This window comes from Lissotriton vulgaris, chromosome 7 (assembly GCF_964263255.1).
Source record: "Lissotriton vulgaris chromosome 7, aLisVul1.2, whole genome shotgun sequence".
NCBI classification, from domain to species: domain Eukaryota; kingdom Metazoa; phylum Chordata; class Amphibia; order Caudata; family Salamandridae; genus Lissotriton; species Lissotriton vulgaris.
Genome location: NC_141695.1, coordinates 1,510,504,892 through 1,510,521,314, shown reverse-complemented (window position 1 = coordinate 1,510,521,314; position 16,423 = coordinate 1,510,504,892). Strand labels below are relative to the sequence as shown.

The 16,423-nt window shown below is 48.8% G+C and overlaps 1 protein-coding gene across 4 annotated transcripts in view; it reads left to right on the top strand.

The window, feature by feature from the left end:
• ATXN2L (ataxin 2 like) overlaps nt 1-16,423 on the top strand; it is an 842,401-nt gene that overhangs the window by 671,393 nt on the left and 154,585 nt on the right. For all 4 annotated transcript variants that reach the window (XM_086932367.1, XM_086932366.1, XM_086932369.1 and 1 more), the window contains one exon: nt 12,212-12,421. In XM_086932367.1, the coding sequence (XP_086788493.1) occupies nt 12,212-12,421 (210 nt within the window). The remainder of the gene's footprint in view (nt 1-12,211; nt 12,422-16,423) is intronic.

Below are 16,423 nucleotides of genomic sequence, written 5' to 3'. Positions count from 1 at the left end.
TCCACGGGCCGGGAGATCACGCTCTCGCTCTAGGAGGAAGGAGCGATCGCGCCAAAGGTCGTCCATGCGATCGAGACACCGCCATAGGAGGCACAGATCTCGCTCTCGCACGAGGTCCCCAGGGACTACTCTCCGACCTTGTCGGGATCGCCGGACACGAGGGTGTCTCCGATTGATGACCTGGTGGCATTCCATGATGTTCTTTTGAGAGGCGCTAGCAAATTGGGCATATCTTTGACGGTGCCCACGCCTAAGACATCAGTCATTTTCGAGACACTGCACCAGAAACACCTGTCTCGTCCACTGCTGCCTCTGGTGCCGGGCCTGGAGGAACCGGCCATGGACCTTTTCCTCACCCCTGCAGTGACTAAGGCGGCCCCATCGAGATTGCTGAAAAAATACCGGGCTCCCGATTCGGACCCGGCCTTTCTAAGGGCGGAACCTCCTCCGGATTCTGTGATTGTGACGGCGGCCCGCAAACATGCCACCACCCAGTCATCCACGGTTCCCCCGGATAAAGAGTCTAGATGGATGGATTCAGCTGGAAGGAAAGTATGTGGAACATCGGCGACCTCTATGAAGGCTGCGAGTGCCACGGCTTTGTTGGGACGCTACGACCGCGCCCTCTGGGACTCCCTCCAGAAGTTTGCGGAACACTTGCCTTGCGAGAAGCCTTCCAGGAAGTGCTGAACGAAGGGATGCTGGTAGCGAATCAGATGATCAGCGCTGCAGCAGACTCCTCTCTATTAGCGCCACATGTTTTTTGCCATGGGGTTAACCAGCGCCGTCACGCCTGGCTCCACCTTACGTCACTAAAACCGGACGCACAGCAAAGGGTAGCCAACCTTCCATTCTCTTGCGAGACCCTTTTTGGGAAACATGCGGATGACGAAATGGCCCGCATGAAGGCGGAGGCCGAAACACTCACGGCTGTGGGTCACGGCTGTGGGCATGGAGAAGCCCAAAGAAGCGAAGAAATCGTACCGCCCATTCCAACGGTGGTTCAGTGGGCAGGGCAGAGGACGTGGCCAACCTTCGGGACAGTCGCAGCAACATCAACAGTTCTGTAAGCCGTTTGAGAAACGCCAGAAGGGCAGGGGATGCCAACAGTCGGCTCCAGCGACCAAAGGCCCGGCCGGGTCTATGCCCTGAGCACTTACTTCCCCCGGATCTTTTACCCACTCCGGTAGGGGGAAGCATTCAATTTTTTCTGGCAGAGTGGAGAAAAATTACTCAGGACAAGTGGGTGCTGAATATTGTTTGCAATGGATACAGTCTTCGGTTCACCAGCCCGCCTCCAGCAATTCCACCGGTCAGCTCGCAGTTTCAGCTGCGCAAGCTTCAGGCGGAGGCAGATATCCTGTTAAGGAAAAGGGCGATAGAAGACCTACCTCTGTCTCAGAGAGGAAGAGGTCTGTACTCCCGGTTCTTCCTGGTTCGCAAGAAGGACAAGAACGAGTTCAGGCCCATTCTGGACTTGCGATAGGCAAACAGATGGATTCGCAGGGAAAAGTTTTGCATGCTGTCGTTGCATCAGATTTATCCTCAGTTGCAACAGGGAGACTGGCTATGTGCTATAGACCTACAGGATGCGTACTTCCATGTGCCCATTGCACACAAACACAAAGTTCCTGCGGTTCCAAGTCGGCGCCAATCATTATCAATCCACAGTACTCCCATTCGGACTAAAGTCTGCGCCGAGAACATTCTCGAAGTGGATGGCGGTGGTAGCAGCACACCTACGGAAGAACAAGGTGTTTGTCTACCCGTACCTGGACGATTGGTTGATCAAGGCATCCTCCTTCTCGGAAGCGCGAGCACACTTCCAGAAGACGTGCGTTCTCTTGAACAAGCTGGGGTTGCACATCAACATGTCCAAGTCTGTCCCGACTCCGGTCCAATGCATACAGTACTTGGGAGCCTCCATCAATACGCTGTCAGCAAGCGTGTCTCCTTCGGAAGAGCGACGATTATCACTCCTTCGGAAGGCCCAGGCTCTTATGAGCACTCCATCTACAACAGTGAGGACGGTGTCTTCTCTACTGGGATCGATGGCCTCTTGTATCTTCCTGACGCCACACGCACGGCTGCACATCAGACCGCTGCAGGAGTGCTTGGAAGACCAGTGGGATCAGAGGAAAGGATCTTGGGACGACCAGATACGGCTGTCTCTGCATGCTCTTCAGTCTCTGAAGTGGTGGTGTTCAGCGGAGAATCTCCTCAGAGTGGTTCCCTTCCACAAGGATATTCCCACGCAGACGGTCGTGACGGATGCTTCTCTCCAGGGGTGGGGAGCGCACTCCGGAAACCTGCAGATTCAAGGAACGTGGTCCCTGATGGAGGCCACGTATCACATCAATTTCCTGGAACTCAGAGCTGTTCACTTGGCACTGAAGGCCTTTCTTCCGTCCTTTCAGACCAACTCTCTGCTTGTACAGACGGACAATACCACAACGATGTATTACCTCAACAAGCAGGGGGGCTCGAGATCACGCACTCTGTCGCAGGAGGCGCAGACGATCTGGCACTGACTTCTGGCCAGAGGACTGACTATAACGGCTACCCATCTGCCAGGTGTGCAGAATGTTCAGGCGGACGCACTGAGCAGACTGGTTCAGGAAAACCACGAATGGGTCATAAACGACGAAGTACTAGGAGAAGTCTTCGCAAGGTGGGGAACTCCAGACGTAGATCTGTTCGCCACCGCCGAAAACAGCAAATGCTGAGACTTCGCCTCCAGGAACTACCAGCTGGGGAATGCGTTATGGATCAACTGGTCGAACAGCTTTCTGTACGCTTTTCCACCCATTCCCCTGATTCCGGTGGTGCTCATCAAGCTGGCCCGGTCCAGTGCTCGGATGATACTCATTGCCCCGGAATGGCCCAGACAGTGGTGGTTCACGGACCTGCTTCACCGGTCTCTCCTTACTCACATTCGGCTGCCGTGCAGGCCGGACCTTCTCACGAAGTTCGGGGGACGGATGTTACACCCCAACCTCTCGTCTTTGAGTTTGGCGGCATGGCTCCTGAGATAGTGCAATATGGCCATCTGAATCTGCCCGAGGATTGCATGGACATACTGAAGGAGTCTAAGAGACCTTCCACTCGGACTTCCTATGCTTACAAGTGGAAGAGGTTCTGTATCTGGTGCCAGTCTAAGAACCATGACCCGACGACGTGCAAGGAAGATGTCATCCTTCCTTACCTTCTACATTTGGCGCAGTCTGGACTTAATGTTCATTCCATTAAGGTTCATCTCGCTGCATTGACTGCCTACAGGAAATGCCCTTCACAGACTTCCTTCTTCCAGATCCCTGTGATCAAAGATTTTCTGGAAGGCTTGAAGAAAGTATTCCCTCCTGTCAGGCTTCCTTTGCCTTCATGGGAACTGAATGTGGTGCTGTCCAGGTTGATGAAGGAGCCTTTTGAACCTATTCATAAGGCTTCGTTGCAGCACCTGTCCTGGAAGGCGGCGTTCCTCGTGGCCATTACATCGGCCCGTAGGGTGAGTGAAATTCAGAGGTTGTGTTACCAAGAACCTTATACTGTATTTCATGCTGCTAAGGTTGTTATGCGTACTCACCCTAAATTTCTTCCCAAGGTTATTTCTGATTTTCATGTCAACCAAACCATAACTTTGCCTAAGTTTTTTCAGAATCCTTCATCTCCAGCGGAAAGGTCTCTCCATTCCCTGGATGTTAGGAGGGTGTTGAAATTTTATCTGGATAAAACCAAAGATATTCATAGGTCTGACCAGTTGTTAATCAATTATGGATCAGTTAGGACGGGTCTTGCTACCTCTAAGCAGTCCATTTCTAGGTGGATTGTGTCCTGCATACAATTGTGTTACCAAAAAGCTAATAAGACCTTAGGAGGTAAGCCTAAGGCTCATTCCACCAGGGGCAAAGCTGCCACGACAGCCTTGCTCCGTAACGTGCCGATTGCTGAAATCTGCAAAGCAGCCACTTGGAAGTCGGTTCATACCTTTGCTAAGCATTACTGTCTGGACACTGATGCCAGGGCAGATGCTCAGGTTGGACAGGCTTCGCTGCGGAATTTGTTCGCACAGTAGTGGTGTTGTTTCTTTACTCTCCACCGCCGATTTGGTGTGGGGATGGGCTTGCCATTCTATTCACTAGATTATGACTATACACAGAGATCCCCTACTACAGAAGGAGTAGTTACTGTCCTGTAACTCCAGTTCTGTAGTAGGGGTATCTCTGTTATAGTCATAAGCGCCCGCCCTCCTCCCCAGTGGAGAAGGATATTCATGTAAGGAATGCTACAGGTCTGGCGTGCTACGCCTTCAAAAAGAACTGAAAGTAAGAAGGACATGCTATGCATTCGGGGATACTGGGAGAAAGTTCTGGAAAGTTCTCTTTAAGGCACAGTATCCTATTTAAGCCACATAATGGCAGCCTATGGGGCTTGTCTGTCCATGCCTTCCTCTCTATCATTCCAGAGTCTTTTCCTGGTGGAGGCAAGTTTCTCTATGGTAGAAACAGGGCAGGCTGTGTTGTGTGTGGTGTTGTTTGGTGGAATTTCTAGTTGAAGTACTTGACAGTGTAGCCTGTGGATATAGGTTTCTGCATGATTTGACAACTTAAGAGATTATTTTTGATTGCCGGGGTCCACGCACATGGGCAGGACTATTCACTAGATTATGACTATAACAGAGATACCCCTACTACAGAACTGGAGTTACAGGACAGAAACTACTCCTTCTCCGATACCTCTCTGTTTGGGGCCCTTGCAGACGAGGAGATGGGCAGGATGAAGACTGAGTTGTCCTTGAAAAAAAGAAAGAATTCAGAAAGCGTTTCAAACAGTACAATCGCCAAGGGGGCCAACAGAGGGTTCAAACCCCTCAATGGTCCCAGAATAAGCTGGGGAAATCCCAATATCCAGGCCAAAGATCTTGCAGAGGAAGAGGACGCCAGCAGCAATCCTCTTCCACGCCCAAGGCAGAAGGGAAGCAATGATTCTATGCTTCCTCCAGCACCGTTGCGCACTCCAGTCGGAGGAAGTATAATGCACTATGCTCAAGAGTGGCGCACAATAACAAAAGATCAGTGGGTGCACAATATACTAGTCAATGGCTACACACGACGTTTTTGCAAAACTCCAAAAGATTGTTCTCCGATAAAATCCAGACCTCATCTGGATCTCTTGCGTCAGGAAGTGGCAACCCCTCTAAAAAAGCTAGCAATAGAAGGGGTCCCGTTACTACAAAGAGGAAAAGGTATCTATTCCAGATACTTCCTGGTCAGGAAGAAAGACCAGCAAGGCAAATTCAGATCCATCTTGGATCTGCGTCTTCTAAACAGATGCATCAAAAAAGAAAAATTCCGGATGCTGTCTCTCCATCAGATTTTCCCTCACCTGAAGACGGGCGATGGGATGTGCTCAGTGGATCTTCAGGATGCATACTTCCACATCCCGATCACGGCATCGCAGGTTCCTACCTTTCACGGTAGGGAAAGATCATTACCAGTTCAAAGTCTTCGACCTCGAATCAGCCCCAAGGGTATTCACAAAGTGCATGGCGGTGGTAGCAGCATACTTGCATCGTCAAGGCCTACACGTATACCCATACCTAGATGATTGGCTACTAAAAGAATCGTCCCCTCGTCTGGTACAGTAGCATCTTCACATGTGTCTGTTCATCGTTTGGGCCTTCATGTCAATCTGGACAAGTCAGTCCTGCTACCGACCCAATCAATCCACTATCTGGGAGCCACTATGTACTGCGTCCGAGGAAAAGTGTTTCCTTCGATGGAAAGACTTATCAATGAAGATCAAAGGAAACTTGATTCTTCAAACTCAGCGGCCGTCAGTGAGGCAGGTGGCTTCTCTGCTGGGCTCAATGGCTGTGAGAAGGTGGCCTGATATGCAGTGCTCACTATTCTAGTGAACACTATGTATCAGTCCAGCAACCCTTATTGATGATTGGTTGTAAGTCAACCTTATAGACCAGCTATCCTAGTAGCGTGGATACGAGCAGTCTAAGGCTAAAGACTCGAGAGGGCGTGTTAAGCCAGCTGTTATACCACACATATACCCCTTGAACACCAAGTGAAAGGACACCACACAAGTGTTATGAAAATAAACAAGATATTTATTATAAATCACAACAGCCCTGTACTCTTTATGAGGACAGGGTACTAAGCACAAAACAAAACCTTTACGAAAATACTTAAGTTAGCACAGTATATACAAATGCCCGAGGGGCACGGAAAACCATATACTCTGAAAGTGGAATGCGAAATTACTAGCAGGTAAGTACAGTACTAATAGGCTTTGGAATCGCTAGATCTTGACTATAGAATCTTCAGATTACTTCTAAGAGACCCAGGGGACTCGGGTGCAGAGTGTGCACTCTCACGCGGGATGCGGGACAAAGTCTATGGTAGCTAGTAATGACAAAGTTAGTGTTCTCGGGCGAACCCGACCTGGTAGGAGGAAAACGAAAGTGGATTCTGACCCTTGGATAGTGAGGCTATGCTGGGGCACCGAAATGCCGAAGTTACCTAGCCCAGGGGCTGCAGCTGCATAGGACTCAAAAGACGTCGGGAATCCTCGTAGACGGACCAGGAGCCTGGAAGAAAGAAGTTGCTGGCAGGCGACCAGTGAAGAAAGTTCGATGGATCCAAGCCTGGATCGATGGAAGATGACACCTGAAACCAGAGGGGACCAAGTTCGTGACTACTAGCCATTAGTCAGGTGGCACCAGGAGGGCACCGGATGGTAGTCACCTCGACTAGGTGAGTGGGTGACGCTGTGCTCGCAGATCTCACGGACCAGGAGGCGTTGTCGGCGACCAGGATGGAGGAGCGAGCTGTCCCACGAAGATTGAAGCTGTCGGCGTCGCTGGACCCAGGGTTGGGCAACAAAGCCTTGGCAAATTCAAGCCCACGCGGTGGACTCAAAATGGCGTCTGGAGTGGACCAGGAGGGTCCGGGGTGCCTCTCTTGAAGAAGGAAGCAAGGGCCAGTCTGGAGCAACCAGACCAGCAGCAGTGATGTCGTCGGGCGTCGTGTAGAAGGCCACAAGCCAGCCGGCTAGTAGCCACACAGCGCGGTGAGCACGCAAAAGCAGAAGGGCCCCACGCAGATCGTGGAGATGCTGGAGGGCTGATCTTCGGTGCTGGAGCTGCTCAGGGTTGGGGCTTCTCGGACCCCAAAGCACTCACCAGTGGAGCACACGGTGGGCTTGTTACAAAGAAGTCGTGCAGTCTTGGCGATCGTCGGTCCCTCGAGGTCTCGTCGCACTCACAGTTCTCAGCTTTGCTGTAGAGGTGAGTAGAGGTCAGAGGTGCCAGGGAAGCCGGGTCTCGTCGAGCTGGGTCGTCGGATTCGTGAAGAAGGACTTGCAGCAGACCGCAGTGTTCTTAGGATGGTGCCCGCTTGATGCAGGGTGACTACTCCTTAGCCACAAGGGAGAATCTTGAAGAAGAAATCTTGATGTCCTTTCGAAGAAAGTCGTGTCTTGATTCCAAAGATGATCTAATCTGAACAGGGGGCCCGCTCCCATCTTTATACTAAAAAAGGGGGCTGACCCGGTGACTAGGTCCTGCCTATGGGTGGGACTAGGAGGGGGGTGGTTACACCCCTCTGCCATGCCGGACTTTCCCCAGGCCAGGGGCTGGTGTGCCCCTGGAACTGGTTCTGACCGGCCTATGCGTAGTGAGCACCGGGGTGCCACTCAGCAGTCACCTTCCTGAAAAGCCCTGCCTACCCAGGATACACAAAACCATGTCTGGGATGGTGCTAGCACCGCCCCGGACAGGAAACCCTTTGTCCAAGCCTCCCCCGCTGGAAGGACTCCCAGCAGCAGGAGGTCAGACTCGTGTCTGTGGTGGCAGCATCCATTTTGTGGAGCTGAGGCTTCAGTTAACTTTAACCGGGGTTCACAGTTACATACATGTTGTGTCCCTCTAGAAGGGTGGAATGCTAACCCCGTCGCCAGAATTGGCGAGGGGTTAGTATTCCAATTCGTATGACACCTTACTCGACATGTTTTGATAAAGCAATACCAAAGATAGCATTTAACCGCGAGGATTATAATGCACTTAAGAGTATATGGTATGCGATATCATGGAACAGCTATTAGGACTTGGTTCCGCAAGCTGCAGACAGGCTCAGCTCATGCCAGAGCACCATCTCACACGATTCCAAGCACTCTGCCTTCAGGATTGTTAAGGCCTGCCATAGGAGTGACTGATAGGAATCTGTGTGTCCATTTTAGGGTTAGATATAGGTATACTATATCTACAGCAAAGGGTGATTACACGACTTTGCCCCAGCTGTCATGCAGCCAGTTGTGTCAAATTTAGGAGGCCAGCCAGGGGTGGCATTATACATGCTGCAGCCCCTGGCAGCCCTGGGTACACCCATGCCCTGAGTTACAGGGTCTGATAGGGTGGCCCAGTACCAATTGGAAATGTACCTAGGGTACATTGAATCCATTTTACAGAGAGAGCAGTAGGCCTGGGGTCCTGATTGGCAGGGCCCCAGGTCGACTATGTCAAAAACCAGCTAAAACACAGGGCAAAAAGTTGGGGGCAACCATAGTCAGGAGGTACCTTCCTACAATGGCCACCTGCATTTTTCTCATACCCAATGCCAGGTTGAGGATGAGACCACTTCAGCAAGACCTGGAAGACAAATGGGAGTCAGGCCTCAGGTCAGTGGAACAACCAGATTCTTCTATCCCCCATTGCGAGGAAGTCTCATGGTGGGAGTTCCATTTCATCAGCCTACCACTGTACAATCCCTGATCACAGATGCCTCACTTCAAGGCTGGGGGCGCATCTGGGTCCTCTTCAAACTCAGGGGAGATGGACCCCCACGAGCAGACTTACCATATCAACATGCTCAAGCTGCGGGCAGTCCACTTGGCCCTCAAGTCTTTTCAACTAGCCCTTCAGTCCGACTCCATATTGGTTCAAACAACAACACAACCACCATGTACTATTTAATAAAAACGAGGTGGAACACAATCTCGTCCTCTGTCTCTCGGGGCTCAAGCGATTTGGCACTGGCTGCTAGCCAGGAACCTATCGATCACGGCAGTCCATCTACCGGGAGAGCAGAATATTCAGGCAGACTCCCTAAGTCGTCATTTCCAAGAGCAAGAGGACTGGGTGCTCAACGACGACGTAGTGGGTGACATTTTCCTGCAGTGGGGTCATCCCAGCATCGACCTCTTCGCAGACGAAGACAACAGAAAATGTCACGCCTTCGCATCCAGGTTCTTCTGACCAGGAACGAGGGGAATGCACTTTTGATTAGTTAGTAAGGGATGTTTGCATACGCCTTTCCACCCCTCCCTCTCATTCCGAAGGTGGTGACGAAGCTCCTGAGATCCAGGATGAAAATGATACTAATAGCACCAGATTGGCCTTGCAATTGTCAATTCGTCCGCATCGGAGACTTCCATGCAGGCCGGACCTTCTTTCCAAGATGGGGGGGGGGGGGGGGGGGGGGGGGGGGGGGGGGAGGAGGAGATCTTACATTTGTGCCTCCCCTCCCTCAGCCTGACAGCATGGATCCTGCGGTCCTGCAGTATGGACACCTAAATCTTCCTGCAGACTGCATGAACATTCCTAAGGAATCAGAGGCCTTCCACCCGAGCATCATACTCTATGAGGTGGAAGAGGTTTTATCTGTGGTGTGTTCAAAAGGGTTGGAGCCCAAATACTGGTCAAGGGGAGGTCATACTACCGTACTTACTCTTTGGCCAAGTCGGGTATAAGGTACTCTTCTATAACGGTACATTTGGCAGCCATCTCCTAACCAACCTTCTTTTTTTCAGCTTCAGTTGGTTCAGGATTTCCTACAGGGGCTAAAGAAGGTTTACCCTCCTGTGAGACCTCCCTCTCCACATTGGGAGCTGAATTTGGTATTGTCCAAGCTCATGGGCCATCCGTTTGAGCCCATCCATAAAGCTTCTATGCAACACTTGTCTTGGAAAGTGGTGTTCCTGGTGGCAATCACCTCTGCACGCAGAGTTAGTGAAATTCCGGCTTTGTCATCTAAAGAGCCCTTACAGTGTTCCACCATAATAGAGTGGTTATGCGAACCCACCCTTCTTTTCTACCTAAATTAGTGTCAGAGTTCCATGTAAATCAGTCCATCTCTTTGCCCTCTTTTTTCCAAACCCTACGACTCCAGCGGAGAGAGCCCTGCATTCGCTGGATTTAAAGAGTTTTAGAGCCACAAAATCTGTGAGAAAATCTGAACAGTTGTTTTTAAACTATGGTTTGGTCAGAACGGGTTTTGGTGCTTCGAAACAGACCATCGCTAGATGGATAGTCTCGTGTATAAAGTTATCTTACCAATTGGCAAATAAACCTTTGCTCGCTACTCATAAAGCTCACTCAACTAGGGGCAAAGCGGCAACAGAGGCTTTTTTGCATAATGTACCGATGGCCGAGATTTGCAAAGCGGCAACTTGGAAATCGGTCCACACATTTACCAGGCATTACTGTCTGGCTGCAGATACCCAAGTGGGCCAGGCCTCCTTGCGGAATCTGTTTAAGTGTTGAAAGCTCGGAGTCTGTGCTTGCCTAAAGGCGGGTTGGTTTTTTCTGATGTCTGCATAGTTTCCAGTCTACTTGCCCGTCGGTTGAGGGGTTGGCTTGCTATTCTATTCATGTGCTTATGACTATTGATGAGGATCCCCTGGAAGAGAAGGATTAGTTACTTACCTGTAATCCTAGTTCTCTTCCAGGGGTATCCTCATCAAAGTCATAAGCAACCCACCCGCCCCCCCCGGGCAAGTAGTTATGTGAAATATATGTATGATTTTTAAAGAAATGGTCTGCGGTTATCCGCAAAGAACTGACCTAACTGTCACCCCTGAGGCATGATGGGATCTAGGGGTCATGGCTGCCTGGCACAGTGTCAGTTTTCTGTTACTTTCTATATGAGTTAGCTGTTCAGCTTTATACTCTATTGTTTTCACTACAATGCAGCCTATGTGCTGACAATGCTTTCATTTTCCTGGCAGGATTATCTTTTCTACTGAGTAATAAAACAGTTTTCAAAGGTTTTTCTTTCTCCCTGCTTCTATTGGAATGTTTATGTGCAAAGCATTTGCAGCATTGTTAAGCTCTTACAGAGAGGACTGCATTGTGAGTGTGTTTATATATGTATATATACATATATGTAGAGCTACATATGTATATGTTTTCCGGTGTCCCGCACATGGCCGGGAATATTCATGTGTTTATGACTTTGATGAGGATACCCCTGGAAGAGAACTAGGATTACAGGTAAGTAACTACTCCTTCCCGGCGATCCTGACCAGGGATCCGGGACAGCAGACGCCTGCAGCCTCGAACCGTAAGGTCCCCCCCCAACCACGGCCAGGAGCTGCTAAGATCTGACCCTAAAGGCACCCCTGCACCCAATGCCCCACGGCCGTGGGGGTCCCTAAACAGACGGTGCCTAACCAACCCCCAGCATCCCGACTTACCTCTCCAAGTGGTGGTCGCACCTAGAAGACCTTTGTCCCCGAGCCTGCAGTGTGTTTGCAAACCGGAGAATCCCCTTTGAAAGTAAGAGGGCACCTGACGACAAACCAGCACCCTGCACCCAGCCGTCCTAGTGGCGCTGAGGGTGAACCTTTGGTGCTAACTTGAATCCCCATTTGCTCAGAGCTTAAGTCCAGGAGGTTTGCTCCCACAACCTTATGGCCTGCTTGTGAGCAGCCACCAACCGGATGCCCCCTAAACCCCCATTAAATAACATTGGGCCTCAGCACTCCGCACCCAGCCGCCCTAGTGCTGCTGAGGGTGCAACAAGAGTGCATCCTTGACCCTGGGTGACCCCCGATTCTAACCCCAGAAACCCAAACTCCCAAAACAAATTCTTACCTGTTAACCAATGACACTATTTCCTCCGATATGATATTATTGACTGTTTTCTATGAAAACTTTTCTAAGTGTGAAGTTGGAAAGTCTATGAAAGTCTTTAAAACTGTAACCAAAACGCTTTTACTTAGTTTTACATGGGTAATAACCCTTCAGTTATGTAGGTATAACTGGTTAGTGGTAAAATATTAGGGGCACAAACATATGCAACACGGCCTGCAGCAATCAGAAGTGTGGTGCAGATGGTTACTTTGTTCTATTTAGTTTTGTTCTATTTAGTTTTGTTTGAGCTTCCAATTAAATAACTGACCTTGACCTTTTTCCCTACTACAGCATCAGGGAAATCAGCCTCAACACATGAGTAATGCTCCTCCCCAGCAGAATTTGTATCACACTGCAACCCTCACTGCAACGCCCCCATCTCTGACCCCTGGCCCCTCTGCCCAGTCTCCTCAAAGCAGCTATCAACAGCAAGCTGTATACGCCATCCATGCCCACCAGCAGCTTCAACATAGCTACAGCAACATAGCGCACATGACACAGGTGAGTTTAATACATGAAGCAGAGTTTCTATGTCACAAGTGAGTGAAAGCAATCTTTAAAGAGCCCTCTTGTGTTTTTTTTAATGAATTTGCTCCTACCAAGGTAAGCACAAGGGTGTATTGCCTGTTTGTGGTGAATACGGTTAATTATCTGATCTTATAGACTTCTTGGTGCAAATTGCTTACCTTAGACTATTCCTCAGGTGTCAGACTGGATCCGGAAAATCTTGAGCAAAACCTCTGCACCAGTTAGTAGCTCCATGTCTGCTGCGCTGGAAGTGCTGTGGGCAGTGCGTATTTGGGCACCAGCACAGCACGCTGACAAAAGTTCTTTTCTTTCTGCATTATCCGCACAGAGCCGAAAAGGCTACCTCAGGAATTTTTACTTTTTTGGGAGGGGGAGTTTATTTCATTTTTGGGCAATAACTCTCTGTGTGCCTTAAGTATGTCCCCTAAGAATCCCCGGGGAGCCTGCCACAGGCAGTTATCTGTGACAAACCCCCACCTGGTTTGCTTATGATGCCTGGACTCTGACTACAACTCCAAGGCCTTCCCTGACTGCTGTGCAATGAACCCCAAAGTAGGTTTTGTTAAACCCTTAGCTCAACCCGGTGTAGCTGTGGCTCTGAGCAGTCCGAATTACACAAAGGAAAACATGAAGAGTATTTCAGAAGCACCTAAGCAATTGAAGAAAGAAGAGTCACTTGAGCACCCCAACACCAATTTGTTAAAAAGAAAATAGGTTGTAGTTTTGTTTTTAGACTCCACAACAAAGATGATCAGCTGTAGAGTCCCGAAGATCTAGAATTTACAAGGTTTAGTAAATCTGAACATTTCACTTAACTGTGAGCCAGCATTGGCATATTCAACAAATGTAACAGTTGAAAAATAAAATTAGCTTTTTTTGTGGTCACTTGGAGTCACTTAATGTGACCAACTCTAGTGAGGAGCCATTCAGGGGGACCATTAAGGTCCACAGAAAGTTACCTCGAATTTAGGAGCAGTCTTCAGTCCATTCCACACACTTTCATCCCTTTACTATTGGTTTCTATGGAAGTGGTCCTGGTGCAAGGGATGAAAGATGCTAAAGTTGCTCAATGATTCTGTAGATCCAATGCGGTCGACAAGAGTCTTCCTTCAGCTTCTCCTTGGTCCACAGAGTGGGTTGAGTTGGTCCTGGCCACAGGGTTGATGTTCCTCGAAGCCCTCTCAGTCCTGGTAGAAATCCAGTCTCAACTCAGCTGCTAGTTGTCCGGTATTCAGTTACAGCGAAATCCTTCTCTGGGTGCTAACTCAACTCCTGGGTGACCAAGCTGCACTCTGACAACTCTCCTGTACCCAGCGGACTTAGTTGAAACTTCAAGAGTCTGTTCCTGCCCGAGTGCTGAACGCCGGCGTTATGAAACTTCTGGGCTACCACCTTGCCCTAGCAGGCTTCTTCAGCTGCTATGAACCAGAGTTCAGCCATCTGACGCTTTGAGTCTCTTGCTTCAGCTGGGCTCCGGAAATTATTTATCCACAAGCAAATAAGTAGGGTGATCTGAGCACTCCTTATAATTTCATTTTTGACCTGGTTTAATCCTAATATTTCGATCTGTGTGCTGCGCCTGATAGAGCGAACCTAAACACTCCTGACAATTGAACAAGGGAATGCTAGCTCGCAGGATTGCTTTGCTAGGCTCAGGTGCGCACTACTTAGATAAGTTTAATATTCTCAACACATTAAACTATATTTTCAGCACTTTTGTCGTGCAATTTATTTTCAATAAGTTTCATCAATCAACTGATCTGTCTTCATCATATGTTTACACAATGAATGTAATCTAAATCAAATGTACAATCCAATACATTATAACAAAATATATGTATAATACATTAACACTTTTAACTGTAGATGTCGATGGCCCAATGCATTTCGGGACGTAAACAAAGTCCCTTCGTCAGGGGCAACACTAGGAAAAATTAAAATTGCAAGCAGATGAATCGGATCCCATAAATATGGTCATATTCATTTAACATCAAATAATACTTCTCAGAAAAGTCCTCTTATTTTTCATAAAGACTAAACAATCCCATAGACTTGATTATATTCTGTGTACATCAAAATGTTTCATGTTATGAAGTCCACCTTTTTACAACAGAAAGAATAGGTAGTCAGCGTGAAGAAATGTATAGGAAAGCCACCACCTTAGTAAATAACTCCATATGAAAAAACCACAAAGAAATTTTTCTTAAAACCCTCTGGGTGAAAAGCGGAACGGTCGTAATCCTACGATAATCCTAAAAATATACAGAATCATAAATTGCCTACATAATACGTATCCTCAGGGTTAAACAGAATAAGTCAAACTATTGGATACTTACAATCCTAGGTGGATCGAAGGGAACTTGGTCTTTAAAAACAACATGAAGCTACGTAAGAACTCGCTATGTTTGATCTAGTTTCAAGATAAATCCGTAATTTCACAGCGTGGTCTATATACATACTTTGAGCGAGAGAAGCGCATTCAAGGTCTAGGAGCTCTTCTAAATTGCCGTCAATACAGCTATCAACTACCTATTGTTAATCTAAACTTTCTATTAAAACCGCTTTCACGTCAAACCGTATATCGCTTACCGAAGTCGAACGCGTCTCCTTCACTTCCTTCCTTCACACAAAGCTGGATCATGTGACCAATTGCGTAAAGTGATTTTAAACGTACGCACGTCCTACTGCTGATCGTTCTGATTGGTTCAAGTAATCGTGTCGGTATGGTACACCGAAGAAGCCATCTTCCTCGGCCATGCCGTCCCGACTCACATGCTTCTGAGCCGAAAAAACACCCGGAACCGAATAAAACACGTTCCGATTAAAGACCTCTCAAAGGATTATAGTTTTATGCCAAAAGACCCTAGACCAGCTACCGAGTCGGTCCCGAAAAAACCTCCGGAACCAAAAACTTCGACCCCAAAGGATCTGCCCTACACAGAAGACCTTTTTACACCAGATCCTACTCAAGACTCTTGTAAAGGATCCTAGGACTGGCCAACTATCTCTTAGCTCCAAGAGACTACTAGAGGCGCCTGCAACTCCTCCAAAGAAAAGAGACATTGCAACCTCTCCATTAAGTGTCCCTTCTCCACCACCTCCCCATACTATTCCTCCTACTACAACTCCTACACCACATCATTCGCCTACACCATCCACCATCCACTAATCCAGATGATGTAGATATAGACTCTGATGACACGGGTGGGGATGCACATAACCTAGTAGGGACCAATAGTCCCCCCCCCCCCCCCCAGTCACCTAATCCATGTGATGATTAGAACACCCCTGATGTGCCTTACGTCCCTCAAGATGATGTATATCCTTCCAGGCCTTCCCCACCAGAGGACACTATAGGTTTTAACCTATTAGTCCATAGAGCTGCCCAGTACCATGGGGTTGACTTGGACACAGATACTGTGGAGGAAGACTTCTTATTGGACACTTTTGACACTACACAAAGGTCCACTGTCATTTTGCCAATGCTTAAAGGGGTTATCTGAAAGAAACCGGTTAGTGTTAGATTCCTTACCTTAGAATACTCACAGGCATCAGACTGGATCCGGAAAGTTTTAGGTAGCAGTACCCCTGCGCATCGGTAGGCGTCGTCTGTGTCGTGGTCGCCGGGATGACGTCGTCTGAGTACTTAGACGCCGGCCTCGTGCGCTGACGTCAGTTCTTCTTTTTTCCGCATCAGCAAGCGTAAATCCGGGAAGAGCAGTACTCTTAGTCAATTTTTGACAAACTTTTTCGGTTTCTTTTGGATCTTCTCGAGTCAATACTAGACTCTGGTGTCGATAGGGATGCCCGGGTTCAAACCCTGCAGCGAATGTAACCGCATGATGTCGGTTACCGACCCCCACCGTCTGTGCCTTTACTGCCTCGGGCCGACCACGACGACAAGTCGTGCCCAGACTGCCGGGCCTTGACGTCTAAGGCTAGGCAGGAGCGGTCCCGTAAGTGCCTCGAGATCAG